At 54.5% G+C, this 19,418-nt stretch overlaps 6 protein-coding genes across 6 annotated transcripts; 4 read left to right on the forward strand and 2 right to left on the reverse strand.

Annotated features, from left to right (window-relative positions):
* Window positions 1–119: 119 nt before the first annotated feature.
* On the forward strand, window positions 120–2,910 carry W97_02074 (uncharacterized protein; the record flags this gene model as incomplete). Its single annotated transcript, XM_007779976.1, has 2 exons — window positions 120–1,838; window positions 1,915–2,910. 2 exons carry the CDS (start codon window positions 120–122, stop codon window positions 2,908–2,910), a joined length of 2,715 nt encoding a protein of 904 aa, XP_007778166.1.
* Window positions 2,911–5,216: 2,306 nt separating this feature from the next.
* W97_02075 (uncharacterized protein) lies at window positions 5,217–7,407 on the forward strand (the record flags this gene model as incomplete). The annotated part of the gene is made up of 3 exons (XM_007779977.1): window positions 5,217–5,362; window positions 5,415–7,073; window positions 7,143–7,407. The coding sequence occupies 3 exons, from the start codon at window positions 5,217–5,219 to the stop codon at window positions 7,405–7,407; spliced, it is 2,070 nt and encodes a 689-aa protein (XP_007778167.1).
* Window positions 7,408–8,476: 1,069 nt separating this feature from the next.
* On the forward strand, window positions 8,477–9,745 carry W97_02076 (uncharacterized protein; the record flags this gene model as incomplete). The annotated part of the gene is made up of 1 exon (XM_007779978.1): window positions 8,477–9,745. The coding sequence occupies one exon, from the start codon at window positions 8,477–8,479 to the stop codon at window positions 9,743–9,745; it is 1,269 nt and encodes a 422-aa protein (XP_007778168.1).
* Window positions 9,746–10,492: 747 nt separating this feature from the next.
* On the reverse strand, window positions 10,493–12,436 carry W97_02077 (uncharacterized protein; the record flags this gene model as incomplete). The annotated part of the gene is made up of 4 exons (XM_007779979.1): window positions 10,493–11,348; window positions 11,449–11,942; window positions 11,999–12,232; window positions 12,284–12,436. 4 exons carry the CDS (start codon window positions 12,434–12,436, stop codon window positions 10,493–10,495), a joined length of 1,737 nt encoding a protein of 578 aa, XP_007778169.1.
* Window positions 12,437–12,707: 271 nt separating this feature from the next.
* W97_02078 (uncharacterized protein) lies at window positions 12,708–17,726 on the forward strand (the record flags this gene model as incomplete). Its single annotated transcript, XM_007779980.1, has 7 exons — window positions 12,708–12,975; window positions 13,244–13,996; window positions 14,166–14,448; window positions 14,514–15,896; window positions 16,007–16,147; window positions 16,220–17,055; window positions 17,158–17,726. The coding sequence occupies 7 exons, from the start codon at window positions 12,708–12,710 to the stop codon at window positions 17,724–17,726; spliced, it is 4,233 nt and encodes a 1,410-aa protein (XP_007778170.1).
* Window positions 17,727–18,360: 634 nt separating this feature from the next.
* On the reverse strand, window positions 18,361–19,208 carry W97_02079 (uncharacterized protein; the record flags this gene model as incomplete). The annotated part of the gene is made up of 3 exons (XM_007779981.1): window positions 18,361–18,510; window positions 18,633–19,024; window positions 19,079–19,208. 3 exons carry the CDS (start codon window positions 19,206–19,208, stop codon window positions 18,361–18,363), a joined length of 672 nt encoding a protein of 223 aa, XP_007778171.1.
* Between the last annotated feature and the right edge of the window lie 210 nt (window positions 19,209–19,418).

Consider the following 19,418-nt stretch of genomic DNA (forward strand, 5'->3'; position numbering starts at 1 on the left):
ATTATACCACCGCTTCTGCTACTGTGCTGGGCGCGCTCAACGCGGTGTAAGTCATTGGATTCCCCTTCGCACATCTACCTCTATCGCCCCGGATCCAGCAACTCCACAACTGAGCACTCATGATTACTCAAGACCGACACAAGGATTTCCAGCAGCGGGCTGAAGCGTACCTTACCACGACAACAGTGCACAATCCTCGAACGGGTGAGGTCTATGAAACGGCTTCGAAGGAAACAAGCGAGATATATGCGGCCTTTTACCGGGAGCTCATCGGTACCTTCGACAGTCTCAGAAACGGATGTCAGGAGCCAGAGTATGATGAAGGTGATGAGACTGACAGCGAAAATGACGATGGTAGGGATGCGGGATTCGAGAGGGAACGGCCGCTTGTGATCGAGTGGCCGAGAGATGAGGAAAGAAAGGTGTTGCGGGATGACGACGTCCAGGATTATCATCGAATCTGGCCAGGAGACGGAAATGGTAGTCACGAGCAGGAGCTCCAAGACCTAGAAGCTGAGCCAGAAGATGGAAGTCCCGCACGGAATGAGCAGACCGGCAGTGAGGATGAACTCCCTAACGAAGGATATCCGACCAGCCACGACTCAGTCCAAGATTTCTCCTCGACTTGCCAACAGTGGCTGCAACTAACAACAGAGTCTGAGTTCGAAGGCAATCCCGAGATTCTTGCACTATACACAGCATCTCCGACGCCATCTCGAAACGAAGCGCCCACAGACAACGAAGTTGCCGGTAACCGTATAAAAGAGACCATCATTGAACACACCCTCCTTCGCGCCCCTCAACCGGCGCCGCTTACCTCTCCACCACTTTCACCATTGTCGCCGACTGATATCTATGACCCCGTTAGGCGCATTTCCATACCTCGGCCACCGCGAGTGGATAGCCTACTGCCGCTTCTTCGATCAAACAGGTCGTCATCAGCGGCTTCGTCAGTGTATTCGCGCGATGAAGATGATATCCCGCAGGCGTCGTCTTCCAGGTCGTCTGGTATAGCTCCTTACACGTCGACGACGTCCTCGACGGGTCGACCTCTTCTTGCTGCCGCGCAGCATAGAGTTGACTCAGATACTGGCGATCCTGACACACCGCAGCGAGACAACCTTCGAGGCTCCTCCTTGTTTGACGTAGAGCATTACGATCAGAGTATCGAGACTGAACATCCTCGGCCAACTTCACTGCCTGCCCATATGGTCCTGGCAGGAGATGAAGCCAAACAGATGCTGGCGCTGACAGGATACGTGCCTCTGCACCGTCTCTCACTAGAAGCGCACGATGAACCTCCGCTAGAGGTTCTACAGGAAGACTGTCAAAAAACGTTCCGGAGCGATCGGCAAGACTCGCAAGAGAACAGTATTTTCTCCAGAAAGCATCAACGCCGCCCACGTCCCGTGCAGCTCGAGCGTGTGAGCACCCACTCTTTGGGCAATCACGCCGACGTTGTCGACGCAGAGAGATACCGTCGCGGGTCTACCTCCTCCTCACTAGCTGCATACCATGCGTACGACGAGAGAACAAACAACCTTAGCGCACCGCTCGAACGGCGACTATCTGGAATCCGTTCGTTCCGTAGTTATCTGTCGCTGCATAGGAAACTTGAGAGGTATGTCGAGGGCTTGCAGCAGCAGACAGCGGGCAGGGAGCCTAACTGGATCTATGCTGGATCTGTGGCAAACGAAGATCCGGTGGGGCTGCCGTATTCAGATACAGTCCGGGGACCGACTCCAGTCACTGATCTAACAGCTGAGTCTTCCGAGGGCGGACGTCAAGGATCGAAGATGCTCAAGAGGACAATTAGTCGGCTTTCTAGGAAGCGATCAGTGAGTCTCCTAAGTCTCCCGTATAGTTTTTCCCTTTCATCAGCCACGAAGCTAACCGCTCTTCCCCTGATCATAGACCAGCAGAAACTCCACAATCTCCACACCCTCCAGCATCACCTTGACAGATAACCCCTCCCTCCTGAATCTCGACACTGGCTCCCGCGCCTCCTTTAACCGCCTCGAAGCCCACCGCTCGCCCTCCCCCTCAAACCTCCACCACGCCTTCACGGACTCTTCTCACAAATACGCCTTCCGCGGCCTCACCGCCGCTGAAGTCATTGATCCCGCCCGCATCGCCCGCTGCCAGCAGGGCATCCCTCCATCCTACTCACCAAGCCTCATCAGCATCGAACAGCCGAGCCTGATATCCCGCTCCGCAACGCCGCGGACGCTGGCGGCGAGGTTCTTGAACCCAAATCTGCGGCCCAAACCCAGCTTCAGTATCCTCAGCGACTCGCGGCCCGCCAGCACCCTAAGCAGGCAGCGCAACCCCTTCTTTTACGAGCGAGGTCCCGAGGACGAGGGGGCCGGAAGCGATGGCAGCAGCGTCCGCAGCAGAAGCTCCACCGACAACAACTATGACGGTATGAGCCTGCGCACCGTGAGTGTCGGGTCAAGCGCTACGACGAGACTTCGGTCGTTAGGCCCTGTCAGGTCCCACAGTGAACGCAGAACACCCACCTCCGAGAGAAATCCCCGCAGGCAGCAAGTCCTGCCCCCCTCCACCGCCTCACCCGCCTCAGGCTCAGCCCCAACACCCCACCCCAGCACCTCCCTCCCCTCCTATCGCAGCCCCGAAGCACCATCCTACCACACCTTTGACCCGGCGCTGCCGACGCGGCGGCCGCGGGCAAAGCCGCAGCAGGGGGCCGCTAAAGCCGGCGAGCAGTGGAAGAGCCCCACGGATCGGTTTGTCGAGTGGGCGGCGGAGGGCTTGAGGGAAGGGAGAGAGGTGCTGGGGAGGGAGTTGGGGAGTCAGGCTGGAGGGAGCGGGAGGAGGAGACTGGAGGTTGTGAGGGAGGAGGATGAAGGGAGCGTGAGGGCTGGAGGAAAGAGTGAAAGGGGGAATTAGGGGGCGTAGTGGATTATACTCTTGGTGATGGAAACGGGCGGCAGCTGTGATATGGCTGAATTGAGGGTGTGATGGGCAATATACAATTCGACTGGGATATTCGTACTATCTGTGTTCTCTAGCGAATGTGCAGGATTTGGAGGGATGTGTTTGTTTCTACTTGTGGAAACAACTTAATGTACCCATGCCGATGTCCAGAGGGCGCTCCTGGCCACACTACTGAATGGTGTTGCAATAAACCCGAGACGTATGATAGATGTCCGCTTGCACGCCGACTAGGTAGTCATGTCTGAAAGAACTCAACGGTCCATACTCAATGTGTTTAAAGAGGAGCGAGATCTTGTCAAAGCGATCTACATTTAGAAAACGATGGGCAGAATACTATCATGATGCACACCAGTATGAAGAACTGAAGATTCGGCTGCTGATGCTCGTGACGAAAGCATGCGCGCAAGAGTGGTTCCGGGAAAGGGTGCAGCGCATTAAGACAATTATTGAGGATATTGGAGATGTACAAACCGTTTTCGTAGAACCCAACTCTGGTCTTGACACACCACAACCCGTGTAAGGTTGATCCTACACTTTCTACAGCAACATGGCTGCAACTCCAGCACAATCACCATTCCATATGAACATGCGGAGTACTGAAACCCCCACCGTTTACCGTCCAATACATGCGCGTTCTCGGCATGAGGGGTCGAAGTCCTGACCAGTCCTCAGTCGAGTCGACACTATCGGTTCGCTGTAGGCCGAGCCTTCACACACGCAGAGAAACCAATGTATATGAAGACCGGGTAAAACGGCCAGGTCTTCGGTCAAGTTGGAGGACCTGATCCCGAGACCTCACGAGGGCAAAGCCTAGGGGAGATTTCCCCCTCGATCCTCACGAAGAAGCATTGCGGCTTTATCGGTGCCGTTGTCAGAGGACGGGTGTATGTACAAACCGTTGGACATGCAACAGGAGAGAGTCCAACACTGTGTTCTAGCCGCAGTCGATGCTGATCTGCGCAATGCAAAAGACAGGCATGCTAGGATGTTCGGAGATGAAGCGCACGGTACAGGAAAGCTTCTGCTCTCGTGCGCCTGCCGAGGAGATTGCTTGGATAGCGGTCGGGCCTATGGTTTAAAGGGTTGGCTGCTGGAGCGACACGGCCAGCTGGTGGCCTGGTAGGCCTTGCTTATCGGAGCTTTGGGAGGACAAGCTCTTCCACAGCAACCACCGACATCTGATGACGGCCGTGGCGTGGTACGGGCGGATGTTGAGGTCTGAAGCGTTTGGCTGACAGACCCTTGGACGGCTGCATCGTCGGCGTTGGCGGCAAGTTCCCCGCGGAACTTCGCCGGAGCCCCTGAATCTCGCCTGCACCTGGCGCTTGACCTGTTCCGTCGTAGCGCAATCCCCCATCCCCGGTCCCGTGCTAACGTGCATCGAAGCGCCAACTTTGACGTCTCGTCCTCCAGGGCTGTTCAACTTTTAAACGGTAGATGTTGAGATACACAGGTGCTGCCTGACGGTTTGTACCCAGCTCATGGTCACTGTTGGCTCGTCCCGGCAGAGACCAGAACTCATGTATCCCGTTTAAGCCATCGAAGCAGAGCAGGCACAACACAGTAGCCCAGGAATGTATTCATAGAAACCGCACAGCTCGAGAGCGTGGACGCTTAGGTAATTTATCCGACTAAACCCCCCTGTACGCAGCATCCCTGTATCTGTACCTGAATCTGCCCTCGGCCATTCTCGTTGGTGCGACGAGCTTGGGTCAGAATCGACTCGTCCAATCACCGCCATATCCTGCTTTCTGCGGCCTGCCGCATCGGTAATCCTCCTCAATTGCTCACGCTTCTTCTGTCTCCTCTCCAGCTTCACTTCCACCACCACCACCACCAACCTGCCCCAGCGGCTTCAGTACTGTTTCGACCCATTCGCCGTCCTTCCAGCTTACCCAAGTCATTCCTTTGAGAGGATTTCGAACATTACTTTCTCAACCTAGCCGTTTGCGTTAGTCACTCCTTTGTCTTGTACAGTCGCTCGCTCAAACACCACACCACACCGCACCACACCGCCTATTACGCACGCAGTTGATAGACCAATGTCAAAATACTGAACCAGTTAATGAGTGTTGGGATAATCGGACATTGGACCGTCGCGGTACCTACGCTCTGTGAGCGCTTAATAAACAACACCCATATCACTCTTATCCAACATGCACGGTCTGCACCACATTCATCACCTACACCATATCGTACAACGAGCGCCCGAGCCCCGAGTAGATCTGCCACATCCTCCCCTCCAACAAGTAGACGACATGCACAGCATATCAGAGCTCGTTAGGAGGAGCCCCGACGCGACATCCTCCTCTCCAAAGGCTACCAGAACTTGCAATGCGGACAATGCCAACCTGTGCGAAAAGCCGCACAGCTCCAACGCCCTGCCAATTGCCCTCGGTGCCGCGTACGTTTTTATTCCCGCGGGGAGCATTCGCGTGCTGACCATCGTGTTACAGTATCCCTCTTGTATGCGCTCTTGTAGTACTCATCTTCCTTCACCGCCGGAACAGGAAGAAGCAGCGTCTAGATGACGAGAAGGATCCTCACAAATCTCTCGACTTCGGCATGGACGACGTGCCGGCTGCTGGGACGGGCAAGAAAGGCAAAGGCGGAATGCCGGAGATGAGCGCTGCGGACACAGAGCAGACGTTGCGCCGAGGTCGAGGACTCTCCATGGATTTGGGAAACAGCCCTTACCTCCTACCGGCCGGACTGCACGGTTCTCGAGAATCGGTCCGCTCAATGTCGCGTTCCCACACCGACCCCAACGATCCATACCGCCCAGTGACCTTCGTCAAGGGCGGCGATGCCTTTTCGCGCTCACAATCACGGCAAGCTCATGACAATGGCTCGGTTTTCACGGCGTCCAGCGGCGGCACTGAGGGAATGAACGCCAGTCTCGTCCGCAACGCCAAGAGAATGTCCCAGGCATTTCCGACTAGAGGAGACTCTAAGGCTACTTCTGAAGTAAATCCTATCCAATATCCTCAACCAGTCGCTAAGCCATCTGCAAACACTGGGCTCGCCCCAGCCCCTTCGACCACCGATCGCGATTCCTACTATGATCGGAACGCCAAGGAACTGCGCAAGAACAACAACTATCTTGGAGCCTTCATCTACGGCCAAGAACCTTCAGTGGCTCCGACCTCCCCAGTAGACTCAGGATACGCCTCATCAGAACCTACTCTATCCAGTGTGGATGTGTCTTCCAAGGCAATTCCTACTCAGCCCTCGCAACTCCACCCGCACCCACCAAGATTACAATCCCAGCAAGCGACCGTTCATAAGCCCGATACCACAAGCTTCATCAGTGAAACCAGCGACTACGGCGATGCACTAAAGATCACACCGCCATCACCGCCACAAAAAAATTCCGCCCGGGCTCCACATGTCAACAGGCGGTCGATAGATGCCCCATCGCCGGTGCCTGAGGAAGCACCTGCAAGAGGTCTAGGCGTGCAAGGCCTCGAATATGATCCCCACAGACTCTCCATGAGCGTCCGGCCCCTCCCTGAATTCGATCCAACTGAGAACCCGGAAGAGCGTGCGAATCGGATCCGCTCTTTCTACAAGGAGTACTTCGATGAGTCCAAAGCCGAGCCCCCTGTGCAGCACACCTATGGCGACTACTACGAAGACTACGGCCAGGAATATCAGGGCGATGGCACCGTGTTCGACCCACAGAGCGGCAACTTCGTTGCGGCTCAGCGCATGCCATACGCACAGCCAGTAACCCGCCGTGCCATGACGCCGCCTCCTCGCGCCCCTCCTCGTTTCCGCGGCCCTCAAGGTCCCCCTCAAGGCCACTTATCAACCGGCTCAAGCAGATACGGGCCCCCGTCACGCGGCCAATCTGCCATGAGCAACTACTCGACAGCAAAGAAGCCGGTGCCCCCTCCCGCGCCGCTGGCCACACTTCCGACACCGCACATGCTCAAGGAGGATTCGATGGTGTTTAGCCCGATCGACTTCGCTCCTCCCGCCTCCTACCGCGACCGGCAAGCCGGTCGAAGACCTGACAGCCCGCTCGGCGGCCAGAGACAATATTCGCCTGTCGTTAGAGCGCATACGCCGCTTGCGTCGTCGTTCGATGATCTGGCTCTCATGCCTAGCCCGTGAGTTTCTCCGTCCCCGCTCAGTTTTTAGTCCTCCCCCAAAGCCCATCTCAGCTAACAAACTCACAGACACATGCTCCGCAACTCCAGCACCTTTACAGGTCTAGACTTCGCGCCCCAGCCGCGCTTCAAGAACGCAGACCCCGGCAGCGACGCATCCAGCATCCGCTCCGGCCGCAGCAACATGAACCCCGTGCAGCTTAATAGCCTGCGCGCGGGCGCCTACCGTGTTAGCCGTATACCGAAGGATGTTGTGGGCACCAAGAACGACCTCATGAGCGAGTTGAAGCCGAAATGGGATATGCGTGATGGAGCGGCGGGAATCAGGGCTTGAAACCAAGGAGAGAGATGATGGACCGAGGCCGGACTGGATGCACTTTCTCAGCATGTCTCGTTCGATCTTGGCTTTTGGCTGCTGTTACGTGACGAACAGAGTAGTGACGGCCGCTTTTTGTGCTCTACCGCTAGAAAAACCGGGAGCTGCTGGTCGTGGCTGCTGGACATACATACTTAAGGCGGGGTGCGTGAGCATATAGAAGGGGCTTCTGTATAGGGCGCTGTGTAAGATGGGCGGGTTGCTTATAGATAATCGGGCGGGGCTTTGAGCTGGGTTCTCTCTTTCTTCGTTTCGTAAGAGTAGTGTGAGCATTTTTGGAGCGTTTGGAGCGGGCGGGTCGTTGTAAGCGGCATTCATGTTTGAGGGGCGGGAGATGTAGTTGCAAAACGTGAAGGATGAGAAGAAGCTTTTGATGTTGCCAACCATACAATCAGGCGCAGATGTGTGCTGCTCTGGAAAACTGATATTAAGCTTGCCTTCGATGACTTATCGCTGTTCTTGACACATGCTCGAGGGCTGCGTTACGTGCTTTAGTGGGCCAGCTATTGATCATTACACAAATGGGGTTGGATAGATATTCCTACGTTAGATCCTCTTTAGCGGTCGCCGTGAGCCTGTCACGTGCTCACCTGTCTGCGTGGTTCGTTTCTTGCCTTCTCAAGCAGGCTTCAATCTCTTTAATGCCGCGTCCATCTCCAGTTGCTTACAGTCTTTACCTGCAAGCCTCTCTCACATACACAGACCTCTTGTTAGCCGCCATTGTGCTTTTGATTCCAATTCGCGGTAAACTTGCAAGTTGTTCGCACTGTTCCTGCATCTAATATAACGCGATTGATCCATCATCTAAATTGGGGTTCCGAAGGTATAACAATTTCCCCTGTCTAATACTGTCTTTCCTTGTTTCCATCACTTGTCTTGTTAGATCAGGAGCGTTCCAGGAAAGCATCCGAACGGTTTCGCGCTACGTCCCTAAACACCGCCATCGTTGTTTTCTCAGTACTCATTTCATCTTGCCCAAAAGAGAGGGATAAGTCAGTCAAGGGGCGGACGTACCGTATGTACCATCATGGCCGCCCCCTTCGCCAAACTCAAGAACTCCGGCCTCCGGCGCCTACTCACGCTCGTCGGCGCGCCCATAACCGGGACCAAGCCAATCTTGCTCGCCCGGCTGCAACAAAAACTTGAAACCTCAACTCTGCCATCCCACAGACAGGGAACCGGCACGACGCGGATCCTGAGCATCGATATGGGGATCAAGAACCTCGCCTACTGCGTCGTAGACGTCAAGCTCCCGCCTTCGACCCCCTCCACCGCTTCCAAGAGCACGGAAAGTAAAACTGAAGACGCTTCACCGGCACCCCAAGACCCGCCCACCATGACCCTCACAACCTGGCGCCGCATAGCCGTCCTCCCCCTCCCGTCCACCACCTCGCCCCCCTCGTCCCCCTCCGCTACCTCAATCCACACCCCCACGCCACCGCCGCCAGGTAAACCCGAACCCGGAGCCGACCCCTACCACCCCCGCGCCCTAGCCCAAACAGCACACACCCTCCTTACCACGCTCCTCCTCCCGCATGCCCCGCACACCCTCCTGATCGAGCGCCAGCGGTACCGCTCGGGCGGCGGGGCGGCCGTTCAGGACTGGACGTACCGCGTTAACATGCTTGAGGGCATGTTGTGGGCTGTGCTGCGGACGTTACAGAGTGAGAGAGCGGGGAGGGGGAGGAAGGGGAAACGGAAGGTTGGGAAGGTTGGGAAGGAAGAGGTGGGTGAGGGAGAGAGTGATGGAGGGGAAGGGCCAGAGGTCTGGGACGTGAGTCCGGCACGGGTGATGGGGTTCTGGGTTGGGGATGGGAGAGGGAGGGAGAAGGGGGCCAAAGGGAAGAGGGAGAAGGTTGGGCTTGTGGGGCGGTGGGTTGGTGGGGAGAGAGTCGGTGTTGCTGTGGGGGTCGGTGGTGCGGGCGGTGGGGCAGAAGGCACAGGCATCAGGATGGAGTTCAGTGGGGAGGCGGAGAGTGCGAGGAAGGCGTTTGTGGGGAATATTATGGAGGGAAGGGGCTCGCGAAAGGGATCTGCGACGAAGAAGCCAAGAGCGAAGAGGAGGAAGAAGGTGGAAGATCAAGAAGACACGCAGATTCTGGTTGAGAGCGTCAGCGTTGCGGATAGCAAGGCGGTGCCTGTTGAGACAGCGGAGGATATCAGGAAGCTGGATGACCTGGCGGACTGCCTCCTCCAAGCAGCGGCCTGGGTGCAGTGGGAGGCGAACAGGCGACGCATAGCTGAGATGGACGAGCAAGAGGTGCTGCGTCTGATCGATGAACATACCGGATCTTAGATTGATGGTATAGTAGGGCGAGAACGGAGCCAAGCGCCCTAGCTGTTTGACAGCCTTTGAGACACGGTTGTCTGACGCATAGAAACTGCCACAAACAAACATCTTCGTATCGCCAAAGCACACTAAAGTATCTGGTTCAGTCTATCGTGAACCCCGTGTTCGTCATGCCAACATTGCGCGGTGGGGAAGAGCAGAGGGCGCGCTGTAGATGACTTCTCTGAGAGTGCTGAGGGCGGCGATGGGAAATGCTCAAGACAGGAAAGGCCGCCAGCAGCGCTCAAAGCGTCAGCGAACGCCTTGGCCGAAGGCTGAAGCAGAGGGTCAGGAGTGAAAAGTAAACCTTCTAGGAGAGAGCGCTTCAGGTCAGGGTGTGCAACAGTTGGCGCAGGCCTGGAAGCCAGATAAGTTGCGTTGGCTTGTTGGGTTCATGCATCTTGTGCAGTAGAGTGTTCCGCTTCGTCAGCAGAGCGATGGAAGTCGTCGTATATCACCTCGAGCTCACGCTGCGACGGTAGCTTCTCAAGGAGCCGGGAAACCTGTCGGGCCACTTCAATGTGCGGTTTCTTGCCGCCAAGGCGGGGCAGCTTCAAGAAACTGCTTTGGAGGCGGGCCGGATGCTCTGCCAGAAAGAGGTTGTGCACCCCGATGGGTCTGACGGAACACCTGGTCTATTGCTAGGCTTCATGACCGTCGTGATCGGACATCACATGTGGTCTAGGGCGTCTACAGGCCACCGTGCAGGAGATATCAGATGGTCCCCATGAAGTGGCAGAGCTCTTCATGGAGAGGAAGTACGATGTTCTCCAGCGCAGCCTGCAAGCACACCGGATCCTGTAAGCTACTTCTCGGGTCTGCATAGCAGCGAAGACAATACGATACTGCGCCCAAAAACCCGGCTGACAGGTTCTCTTTCTCTTCTTTCACCCACTGATGAGCGACTTGAAGCATGCCCAAAGCCGTGTCTATGTTCGCAAAATCCGGGCCACAGCTGAACGAATGTTGCTGCTCATAAAGTCCGCCGAAGTAAAGCTCCAGGAGCATGAGACCGAGGGCAAGGAGGGCTGAATTCTGGTTGCCGAAAGAGTCAAGGCCTCCACTGGAGTAGAGGCTCGGATGCAATTGTTTGTGCACGATATAGGGGTTGCTGGCGTCGACGGAATGTGGTCCGCCCACCGCTCGTAAGAAGATGATGTCGTTCTTGTCCCAACGGTTGGTTAACCAAGGGGTTGTGTGGAGCTGCAAGATCGAGGATGCCAAGGTGACCGCGAGCATATATCGTTCCCGCCTGGTCAGGCGGTCTGATTTGCTGAGTGGAGCGCCTTTACCACCAAGTAAATCCTTGAGGGTTACAGTCTGACCTTGCCAAATGGCGCTTGCTTGGTGACTGTCGTCGTCGACTGGATATATGCCCCGAAGCTTCCCGTGTGGATCAAGCAAAAAGCCAGCCCGGGGTGTGGTGAGGTTCGCCTTGCATATCGCGTGACAAATATCGTCAATCTCCTGCAGGTCCGTTTTCAGACTATCTGAAGGTCCTCCTGCGCGGCTTTCGGCCGGCGGTGACGGGGTTGGCGGAAGGGTCGTGAACTGAACTTTACCGCTGCACCTGCTATACCATTAGTGGCCTGCGCTTTCTTGAGGTTTCCGAAACAAGCGAGGGTCTATGAAGGAGCTTTCAGTGTCTGGAATCAACTAGTGGTGCATACCCAGGTGTGCGAAGGCTACCTTGATCGCTTGGCTGATCCTCTACTCGTATCTCTGCCTCTTGCCATGTCCATGGAGAGGACGAGCTGGAGAAGCATACTTTGAAGCATGTTACATCGCCTTGGCGGCCTTTGATCTTCATGTTCTTGGACCTTGCAGTAATCGCCCTCGGCTCCAACCGGAGGGTTGTCGAGTGAGATGCGTTACATGAGCAGGTCCATGCCAGGGACAGCACGTCGTGGAGACGCTTCGCATATCTCTGTACGCGTTGCAGCGGGGCAACCTGTGATGCCTTCCATGCGCTGCGATACGGCTCCAACCTCTCGCTCTTATCCGTGAATCGTTCTAGTTCTTTGTTACATTCGTTAAGGTCCTCTAGTAAACCCTTAATTCTCTTTTTGGATATGCTGAATTTGATCCTCTTAGAAAACTCGAACTTGTTGTCCGCCTTCTGCGGGTTGGCGGAGAGCAAGGTTTCTAGGTTATCGCGGGTCATCTTGAGCGCTAGTCAGTTGTCGGCCATGCAATATTTGAAACGCTCTCCGTACTTACGCTATTCCCACTCCCCAAATCTAACTTGCTTGCAATCTTTTTCATGATGCCTTCGATGTCGGCTATCGTACCTATATATGCCTTGTAGGATTCATTGAGCCTGTTCTCTAGTTTGATTGCTATCTCAGCGTCCTTCCAAAGGCCTTGTCCTGGGTTTGCAACCATGTCCGCCAGCTCGGCATCCTCGGTGATCGGGGCCAGGAGTAGCTTGAGAGTCTGCTCGTAGTGGACATGCTATTTTACCTCTGTCAATGTCAGGTGTACGGAACAATCATAATGTCTTACTTGATTTCTCAGCTTGCGAATGAATTGCGGCAGCTCTCTTTCCCAGCCCCAGAAAGCCTTTATGGGGTCAAGCCCTTCATTGTAATGCTCGAGAGCGGATACTAATAGCGGCAACACTCCTAACACCACGCCAGCAACTTCCAGACCGCTCATGTTCGCAATTCAGATCGTCCCAAGCCCTCGAACGGGGAGCATGTTGAGAGTAGGTCGATGGATCGGTGGTTTGGCAGGTTGCGATGTGCTCCGCCCCGCACCAGGCTGACAATGCATGACTTCTTTCAGCCTCACGATGCTGACGCTCACCAGCTTGAGTGCAAGCTTCCATCTCGCAGGTGAACGTCGCCAGCAGGCTTCAACCCGTTCGTCGCTCACCACGATATAGTTTGCATTCGTTCGGCGACCTGATTGTCTTTCATCTGCGGCAATGTCAGACATTCGGCTAAATGCTTCATCCTGCTCGCAGTCTTTCCATGAGCTTTGTACCTCGCTCCGCGAAGCAGCACCAGCTATTCGAAATTTGCTTCAACCTTCCAGCCTCGAAGATGAGTACGGACGGTTTAGAGTCTGGGCCGCCAATCTGGGCGTGCTCCAAAAGGGTCATAGCTCGCTTGACTACAGATTGCGGGCGTCACCGTTACTGAACACGAACGTTATCAAGCTGCTCAAGGAGCTGCAACTGAATTTAAAGGAAGGTGAGTAGTGGTGTTTCAGCGTCCATATGCAGTGGTTTTTGTGCAAGGAACGGTTCACGGTCTCTATCAAAGAACCCGCAAGAGCCGTCCTTAGGAGAGGGTTCGAAAGCATTGTGTATGACCTTCGCCAGAGCTATTTGTTGACGGGAACTCTGCATACATCAAGCTTCAGAATGTGCGCATTTTCCATACTCAGATGTTGCTTGCTTGAGAGTTCTTCCTTTGTATCCTAGAAGATCGTCTCTTACACTAATTTCTCAATTTGAAGCAATTGCAGTTGTTCGTGGCTCGAGGTTGCCCTACGAGCAGCAGGCGGAAGACTCCAACGATACTGATAGCGATGTATCCGATGACTCGTCCGTAGTAGACAGCAGCAATGGAGAAGGGCCACAAACGGAGCTGGAGCAGCGCTTCCTGGAGTTGACCGACATCAACGACAACTTGTATAAGCTGTCCATAAGCATTCGAACCCCTACGTTGGCGTCACGTTCCTTAAAAGCAGGAACTTTCAAACAAGTTGACAGAGAGACGAATATCGATGTTTTCTCTGGTATTCATGGATACGCCGCCTTTGATCGACGGTTTACACGTGAAGTTGCGAAGGATCTTCGTCGAACTGCGGGCAACAAGCTTCAAGAGGATGACTTTTTGATTGAGCGGCTTGCGCGAGCAATCACGAAGCGTCGGCAACACTTCAGGTATTGGCGGAAGCACCGCGAGAAGCTCGCTGATCTCCCAAAAGACGATGCGTACACATCCAGAGCGACCGAAACGCAGGACCAAGCCGATGTGAGGAACATTTCTCGTGAGGTAGAGCAGCTCCCGGAAGCCATAAAAATTGATTGCGTCCCGGCAAGTGAGGCGGCGACTAAAACTCTCATGTCTGGCACCGAAGCTACTGCGCACCATCGCACGCTGGACGACGCAGTTGACAGCCAATCCGTGACATCAATTGCGACAACCACACGAGATGTCAGCGGTCCCACTGTTGATCTACCTCCACCTCCAACGTCCGCTACCGGTAAGAGGGACTTCGAGTGTCCTTATTGCTACATCATCTGCCCAGCGAGGTATAGCAAGACGAGAGCCTGGAGGTGCGTCTCAAGTTCCTTCGTGTTCTGTACTAGACATTTTCGTTCTGCAAAATGGCGGCCATGACGTGGCTCGCGGGCACGCTGACGGTGGTAAAGGACGCACATACTCCAAGATCTCCAACCTTACGTGTGTACGTACAGCGACTGCGCTGATCCTGAACAATTCTTTCGAACCCGTCGTGAATGGACAGATCACGAAAGCTGCGTACATCGGAAGCTTTGGAGATGTCCGGCACATTCAGATTGCGTGTATAAATCTCCTGCAGCCTTCGAGAACCACATCCGCGCAAGCCATCCAGAACTTCTCTCAGAGCAGCAAATCCGCAGTTTACTTTCTGTGGGGGAGACTACCGGTATCGATGAGCGTAAATCTTGTCCTGTATGTTTTGCGGACGTTGATGATATCGGGCCGCTTTCCGACCACCTTGCAAATCACCTTGAAAGACTTGCCGCCTTTGCGCTTCCAAGAGATGCTCAGACCGCAGAAGATTGCTCTGGAGCCTCCAACGACGCCTTACAAGGTCGCAGCGGCACCGGTTGGTCATCCAGGGAGAAGAGTTCAAACACAAGTGTAGAGCTTGCGGATCTGAATGGTCGAGCAAGGTCAGCGAAGCTCACTACGGACGAAGCAAGCCCCATCCAAGAAGTCGAAGACCTTCAATCTCTTGCATGGTCAGCTTACAGAAATTATGTGGACGCTTACAAGCTCTCCAAAGACGCTTACACCGTCTTCGATGACCCTTCGCCAGAATTACGCCACCTCAGCATGTCTATGTTAGGTCTTCACATTGCTCTGAAGGACCTTGCTGAAGGATGGCGCGGTGATTTGATACGGTCCGAACATGCTAGTGCCATCTGGTCCTGGAGAGCACTGCTTGCTAAGACTGATAGCTTTCTAAGTCAACCCGCTGCTCTGGCCTCTCCGGCGAAGCTGACCAAGGCTGAGACAGAATTGACATCTTTGACGGCAATAGTTCGGAGTCTAACAGCAGAATGCAGAAAGTTGAAGGCTGAGGGCTCTGGCACAGAATTATCCGTAGAAGCTCTCAAACAAGTGCCGGACGCAACTCTCGATAAGTTGCGCTCGTTAGGACTTCTAAGCGCTGCACCGGATGAAACTTCTAGTCTATCAGAAACGGCAGTCCTACCGGTCGAGCCTCCAGTTCCTGCACAAACGCCATCCCCAAACTTAGACAGAGATTCTTCTGCTCCGCTGACTCTGAACATGATACCCACGATTTCTGAGCTGTATCGCCGCCTGCAGTTGAATCCAGTGCGGGCGAAGAAGCCGCCAGATGCGACCTTCAATCAAAAGATCTCAGTTTTTCTGTCCGATTTGACGGAGCTCCAAGTCGATGCCATTGTCAACCCTACCGATAGGTTGCTGGAAAATTCTCGGGATATCGGTACACTAAACTACCGGGTGCATACCGCGGCTGGTCCTGATTTAGAGCGTCAATGCAGAGCGATCGGTGTTTGTGAGGTCGGGGACGCGGTAATCACCCTGGCCTACGGTCTACCTTGTCGAAGAGTCATCCACGCCGTGAGGCCATATTACAGGAGATCTGGCGGCGGAAAGGATCACGAACGTCTCCTATGGAGCTGCTATATGAGATCCTTAGAGATAGCGATAGCAAACGGTCTTAAGAGCATAGCGTTCCCAACTCTTAGCGCAGGTGGATACCGTTTCCCAACCGAAGAAGCTGCTCTATGCGCCATCGGCGCCATTCGTGAGTTCCTCGATAGTGGCTATGGAGAGAGCCTGGAAAGAATCATATTCTGCGTCTTCACGAATGAGGATTATGACTGTTACCGGGACTCCATTCCGTAAGTGTGACTGCCATAGGCAGTGTTTTTGAGCTCGTATTGGCTAGTCCTGACCATCGTTTGGTTCAGTTGTCGAATGTTACATGAGCTAACTCTGTTGGATTCCGTAGGCTCTACTTCCCTCCAACTGATCTCGTTTCTGAGACTCACCATGCGAGCGTGACTGAAAGTGAGGGCATTGCGCTTGGTCCAAGGCCGCAGCAGGAGCTGGACTTCCCACTAGAGGATGACCTGGAGCTCACACCGGAGAAGTATGAATGGTTCTGCTGTCAGTGTAGGAATGGACCATTTACTGTGTCATGTATGACATGCCTTGCATGTAGCCATGAGCGCTGCATAGATTGCCAGCTTCAAACACCCCGGCTGCCAGAGCAGGAGGAGCAGCCAGACACAGAGAGCATGCTCAAGTCACGCGACGCTCGCGTTGGGATTGTCGAACCGGCAAAGGCGTTCTCGCCACCACATCCTGTCAAGGGGATACTCCGAAAACCTACAAAGGAATTTCCTGAAGACCTGAATCCGACTGTGGAAGGCGTTGCGCTCCTAAAAGACGCAAAGAAGGACAAGAACATCCCACGTGGCGCTCGCTGGACCAAGATCGACCGCAAACTCGTCAGCCCCCAAGCGCTCGAGGAGGCCAACGAACGGTTCGTGGAGCGCATGGACTCGGTGATCGTGCTCCGGGTTCTCACGAAAGCGGAGATTCAGAAGTTCGCAGATCGCACGGCAGAGATCAGCAGCCGCAATCAAAGTTCAGCAGGCAAGATTTTTCCGGCCGGGCAAGGACCTTCAGGCACATTTGACCATGGTGACTCCCAAGGCCGCATCACGTACGACCGCACGGCCGATCCGGAGTCCAGCTTGGCGACGCTCTCCTTGTTTCTTAAGACCGCTATTTTCTCCGTCAATGATAGCCATGCTATCATCCAATCCAAGTACGGTGTTGACGAAGGCATCGAATCTTTACGCTCTACGCTACTGAATCTCGCCTTGGTTGTTGAAGACCTGAAAGAGCATTGCAACAGCCTTAGAGAGGGACAAGTTCCTCTACATTGGTCTGGCATTATCCGCTCAACAGCCCTTCTCTTGGCAAGAGACTTGGAACATCTGCATGAGGATATCTCGGCCATGACTCCCCTCGCACAGCGCATCGAGTCCAGTAAGCTATCCAGCTACGAGCGAGGTTTGTACGATGGGACAGATACTTTGTCAGGTGCTCTAAGTGCCTTACAAGCAAATCGGCTGCTTCTGATGTTATCAGTGCCTTCGGGGTACAAGCACTCGGTGACTGCTGCTGCAGGACAACCCTCCCTTGGCGCTCAGGACGGCCCTGTGATGGAATTTTTTGAAGCCGTATCAAGGCTTCTTCCAACAACGTTGAAGTTGTACACCCGGTTGTCTCAAAGGCTCAAGCTCGTCCATACGCAAAACCGAGACATCGACCGGCTGCGCGACACTCTAACAACGCTAGCATATCTCATGGCGGACATCCGAGATGATTATAGCATCCTTGGTACAGCACGCACTTCCGTCGCAGAGGAGCTGCAGAGCTCGACCACGGGCATTATGGGTGTCTTGAATGAGCTCCAAGTTGAGGTAGCGAAAGAATACGAATGGACCAGAGAGCATACCTCATATATCCCACGTCTCACTCCAGCCAAGATAAGTTCTTACGAGAGGCAGCTCTCAATAGGTAGATCAGACTTGGCCATCCTGCGGGAGCAAATGCAGCTGGAACTTGCCAACTTTCAACATACGACTTCTGAAATCGCACCAGAAAGTGCTCCTCAAGCCAGCAGCGCTGCAAAATCCGCAAAGCAAGAAGGCTAGCAGCATGCAGTTCCTGCCGAGTACCGCCGCAGAAATGTGCGTGAGTAAGAGTGACAGTATATGGTAAAGATCCAAAAACAATTTCGATGGCTTACGAGCCGTGAACGATGTCCAGAGGATCTCGCCTTCGTTTTTGGGGGTCCGCTGCCAACCGGGTTGGAGTTTTGTTCTGCAGGCCCCTCAGCGACAGAACTCGCGCAGGGCCTGAGTCAAAACTTAAACATCTAGGCCTCAGCAGCAACCCGAACGGTAACCCCTAGATCATCTCAGCAAGTCGCCCAACGCCTGGACGGCGCACAACGTTGGGCGTGTTGGGGAAGCAGCAGAAGCGACTTTAGCAAGTGCTGAATTCGAGCTCAAGTAACAACCCTCAGATCGAAGAGCCACCAAGCCTGTAGCAGATCCGCTCCCTAGAAAAAGCTCCTACCTGTTGAACGGCGACGAAGACACTCGAAGACGAGGTATGCAACGAGCGGCAGGCGAACCTTGCAGTAGAGCATGCTTGAATTGCAAGGACGCACGCGAACAGTCTCAGATAGAACGAGTATTATATCAGAAGAACACCGCCCCCATCCTCTGCTTCTCTCTAATTTCCCTATGATAGAAAGCCTAGAAGTATTGAAACACGAACGCCCTACGTCAACTTCTGCTTGATGAAAAAAGCCCGCAAATGCGACAGCTGCCAAGCACAAGTGACCCCCAGCACGGCCAGCTGCACCAGCGTCCAGCGCACAACTCGCGCGTTGGTCGACTCGGATTGATCTCTGAACTCGGCTTCGCGCTCCTGTGATCTTTATCAGAAACAGTTGCCTTATAGATCGTCTACCACCCCCAGACAGAACCGCTTCTTGTTCAACCCAACCTGAATTGGGGGGGCCAATGAGGAATTTGAACAGGTAGACTCACCCTCTGAAACACCTGCTCCCTCCTAATATCCTGCAGCCTAAGATTCAAATCCCGCACCTTCTGCACGATATCCGCAATCTTGCCCTTATCCGTACTTTCAATCTTGCTCGTCTCCCCGATCACCAGATCCAGATTAAACTTGATGCCACCCTCCCTCGGTTCCCCGCTGCTAAGCCATCCGCCCCCCACTGTCGCGCCCACGGGCGTGAAGCACAGCCGGTGGTCCCCGCTGTCCGCCGCGCTGAACGTGAAGCGGCCCTTGGAGTCGCCCGTCTGTGAGACGACGCGGTGGTCGTTGTCGAAGACTTCTTCGACGGTGATGTGGATGCGGAGGTCGGGGGAGGGGCGGTAGGTCCGGGTGTGGGAGTCCCATTGTTCGGCGGTGTAGTGGCCTGTTGGTGTGAGTTTTAGAGAGGAAGAATTTAGGGGTTGGAAGCGTTACGGACCGACTACGAGTGTGTCTTTGGGGAGTTCCTCGAAGAAGCACTTGGGTTGCGTGCTATCCATGTAGAAGTAGAGTGCGTTTGTGGGGAGGATGAGCGCCGCGACGGCGAGGACTGGGAGAAGGGAGGCCATTATGCTGGGTATTGACGGCGAGCGTGCCATTGTTGTTGTACTAGTGCTGTTATCAAGGTGCCTCTGTTCAATATTGTACGTCGCCAATTGCCGGGTTCCTCTTTGGGGTTAGGGGATAGGAGTCTTAGCGACATGCCGCAACAACACGTGATTATCTGGCTCGACTTCATCGCTGCGTTTTAGCTCACAATGAGTTCTTTAGGAGTACGC

The sequence above is a fragment of the Coniosporium apollinis genome (assembly GCF_000281105.1).
Source record: "Coniosporium apollinis CBS 100218 chromosome Unknown supercont1.7, whole genome shotgun sequence".
In the NCBI taxonomy this organism is placed as follows: Eukaryota; Fungi; Ascomycota; class Dothideomycetes; genus Coniosporium; species Coniosporium apollinis.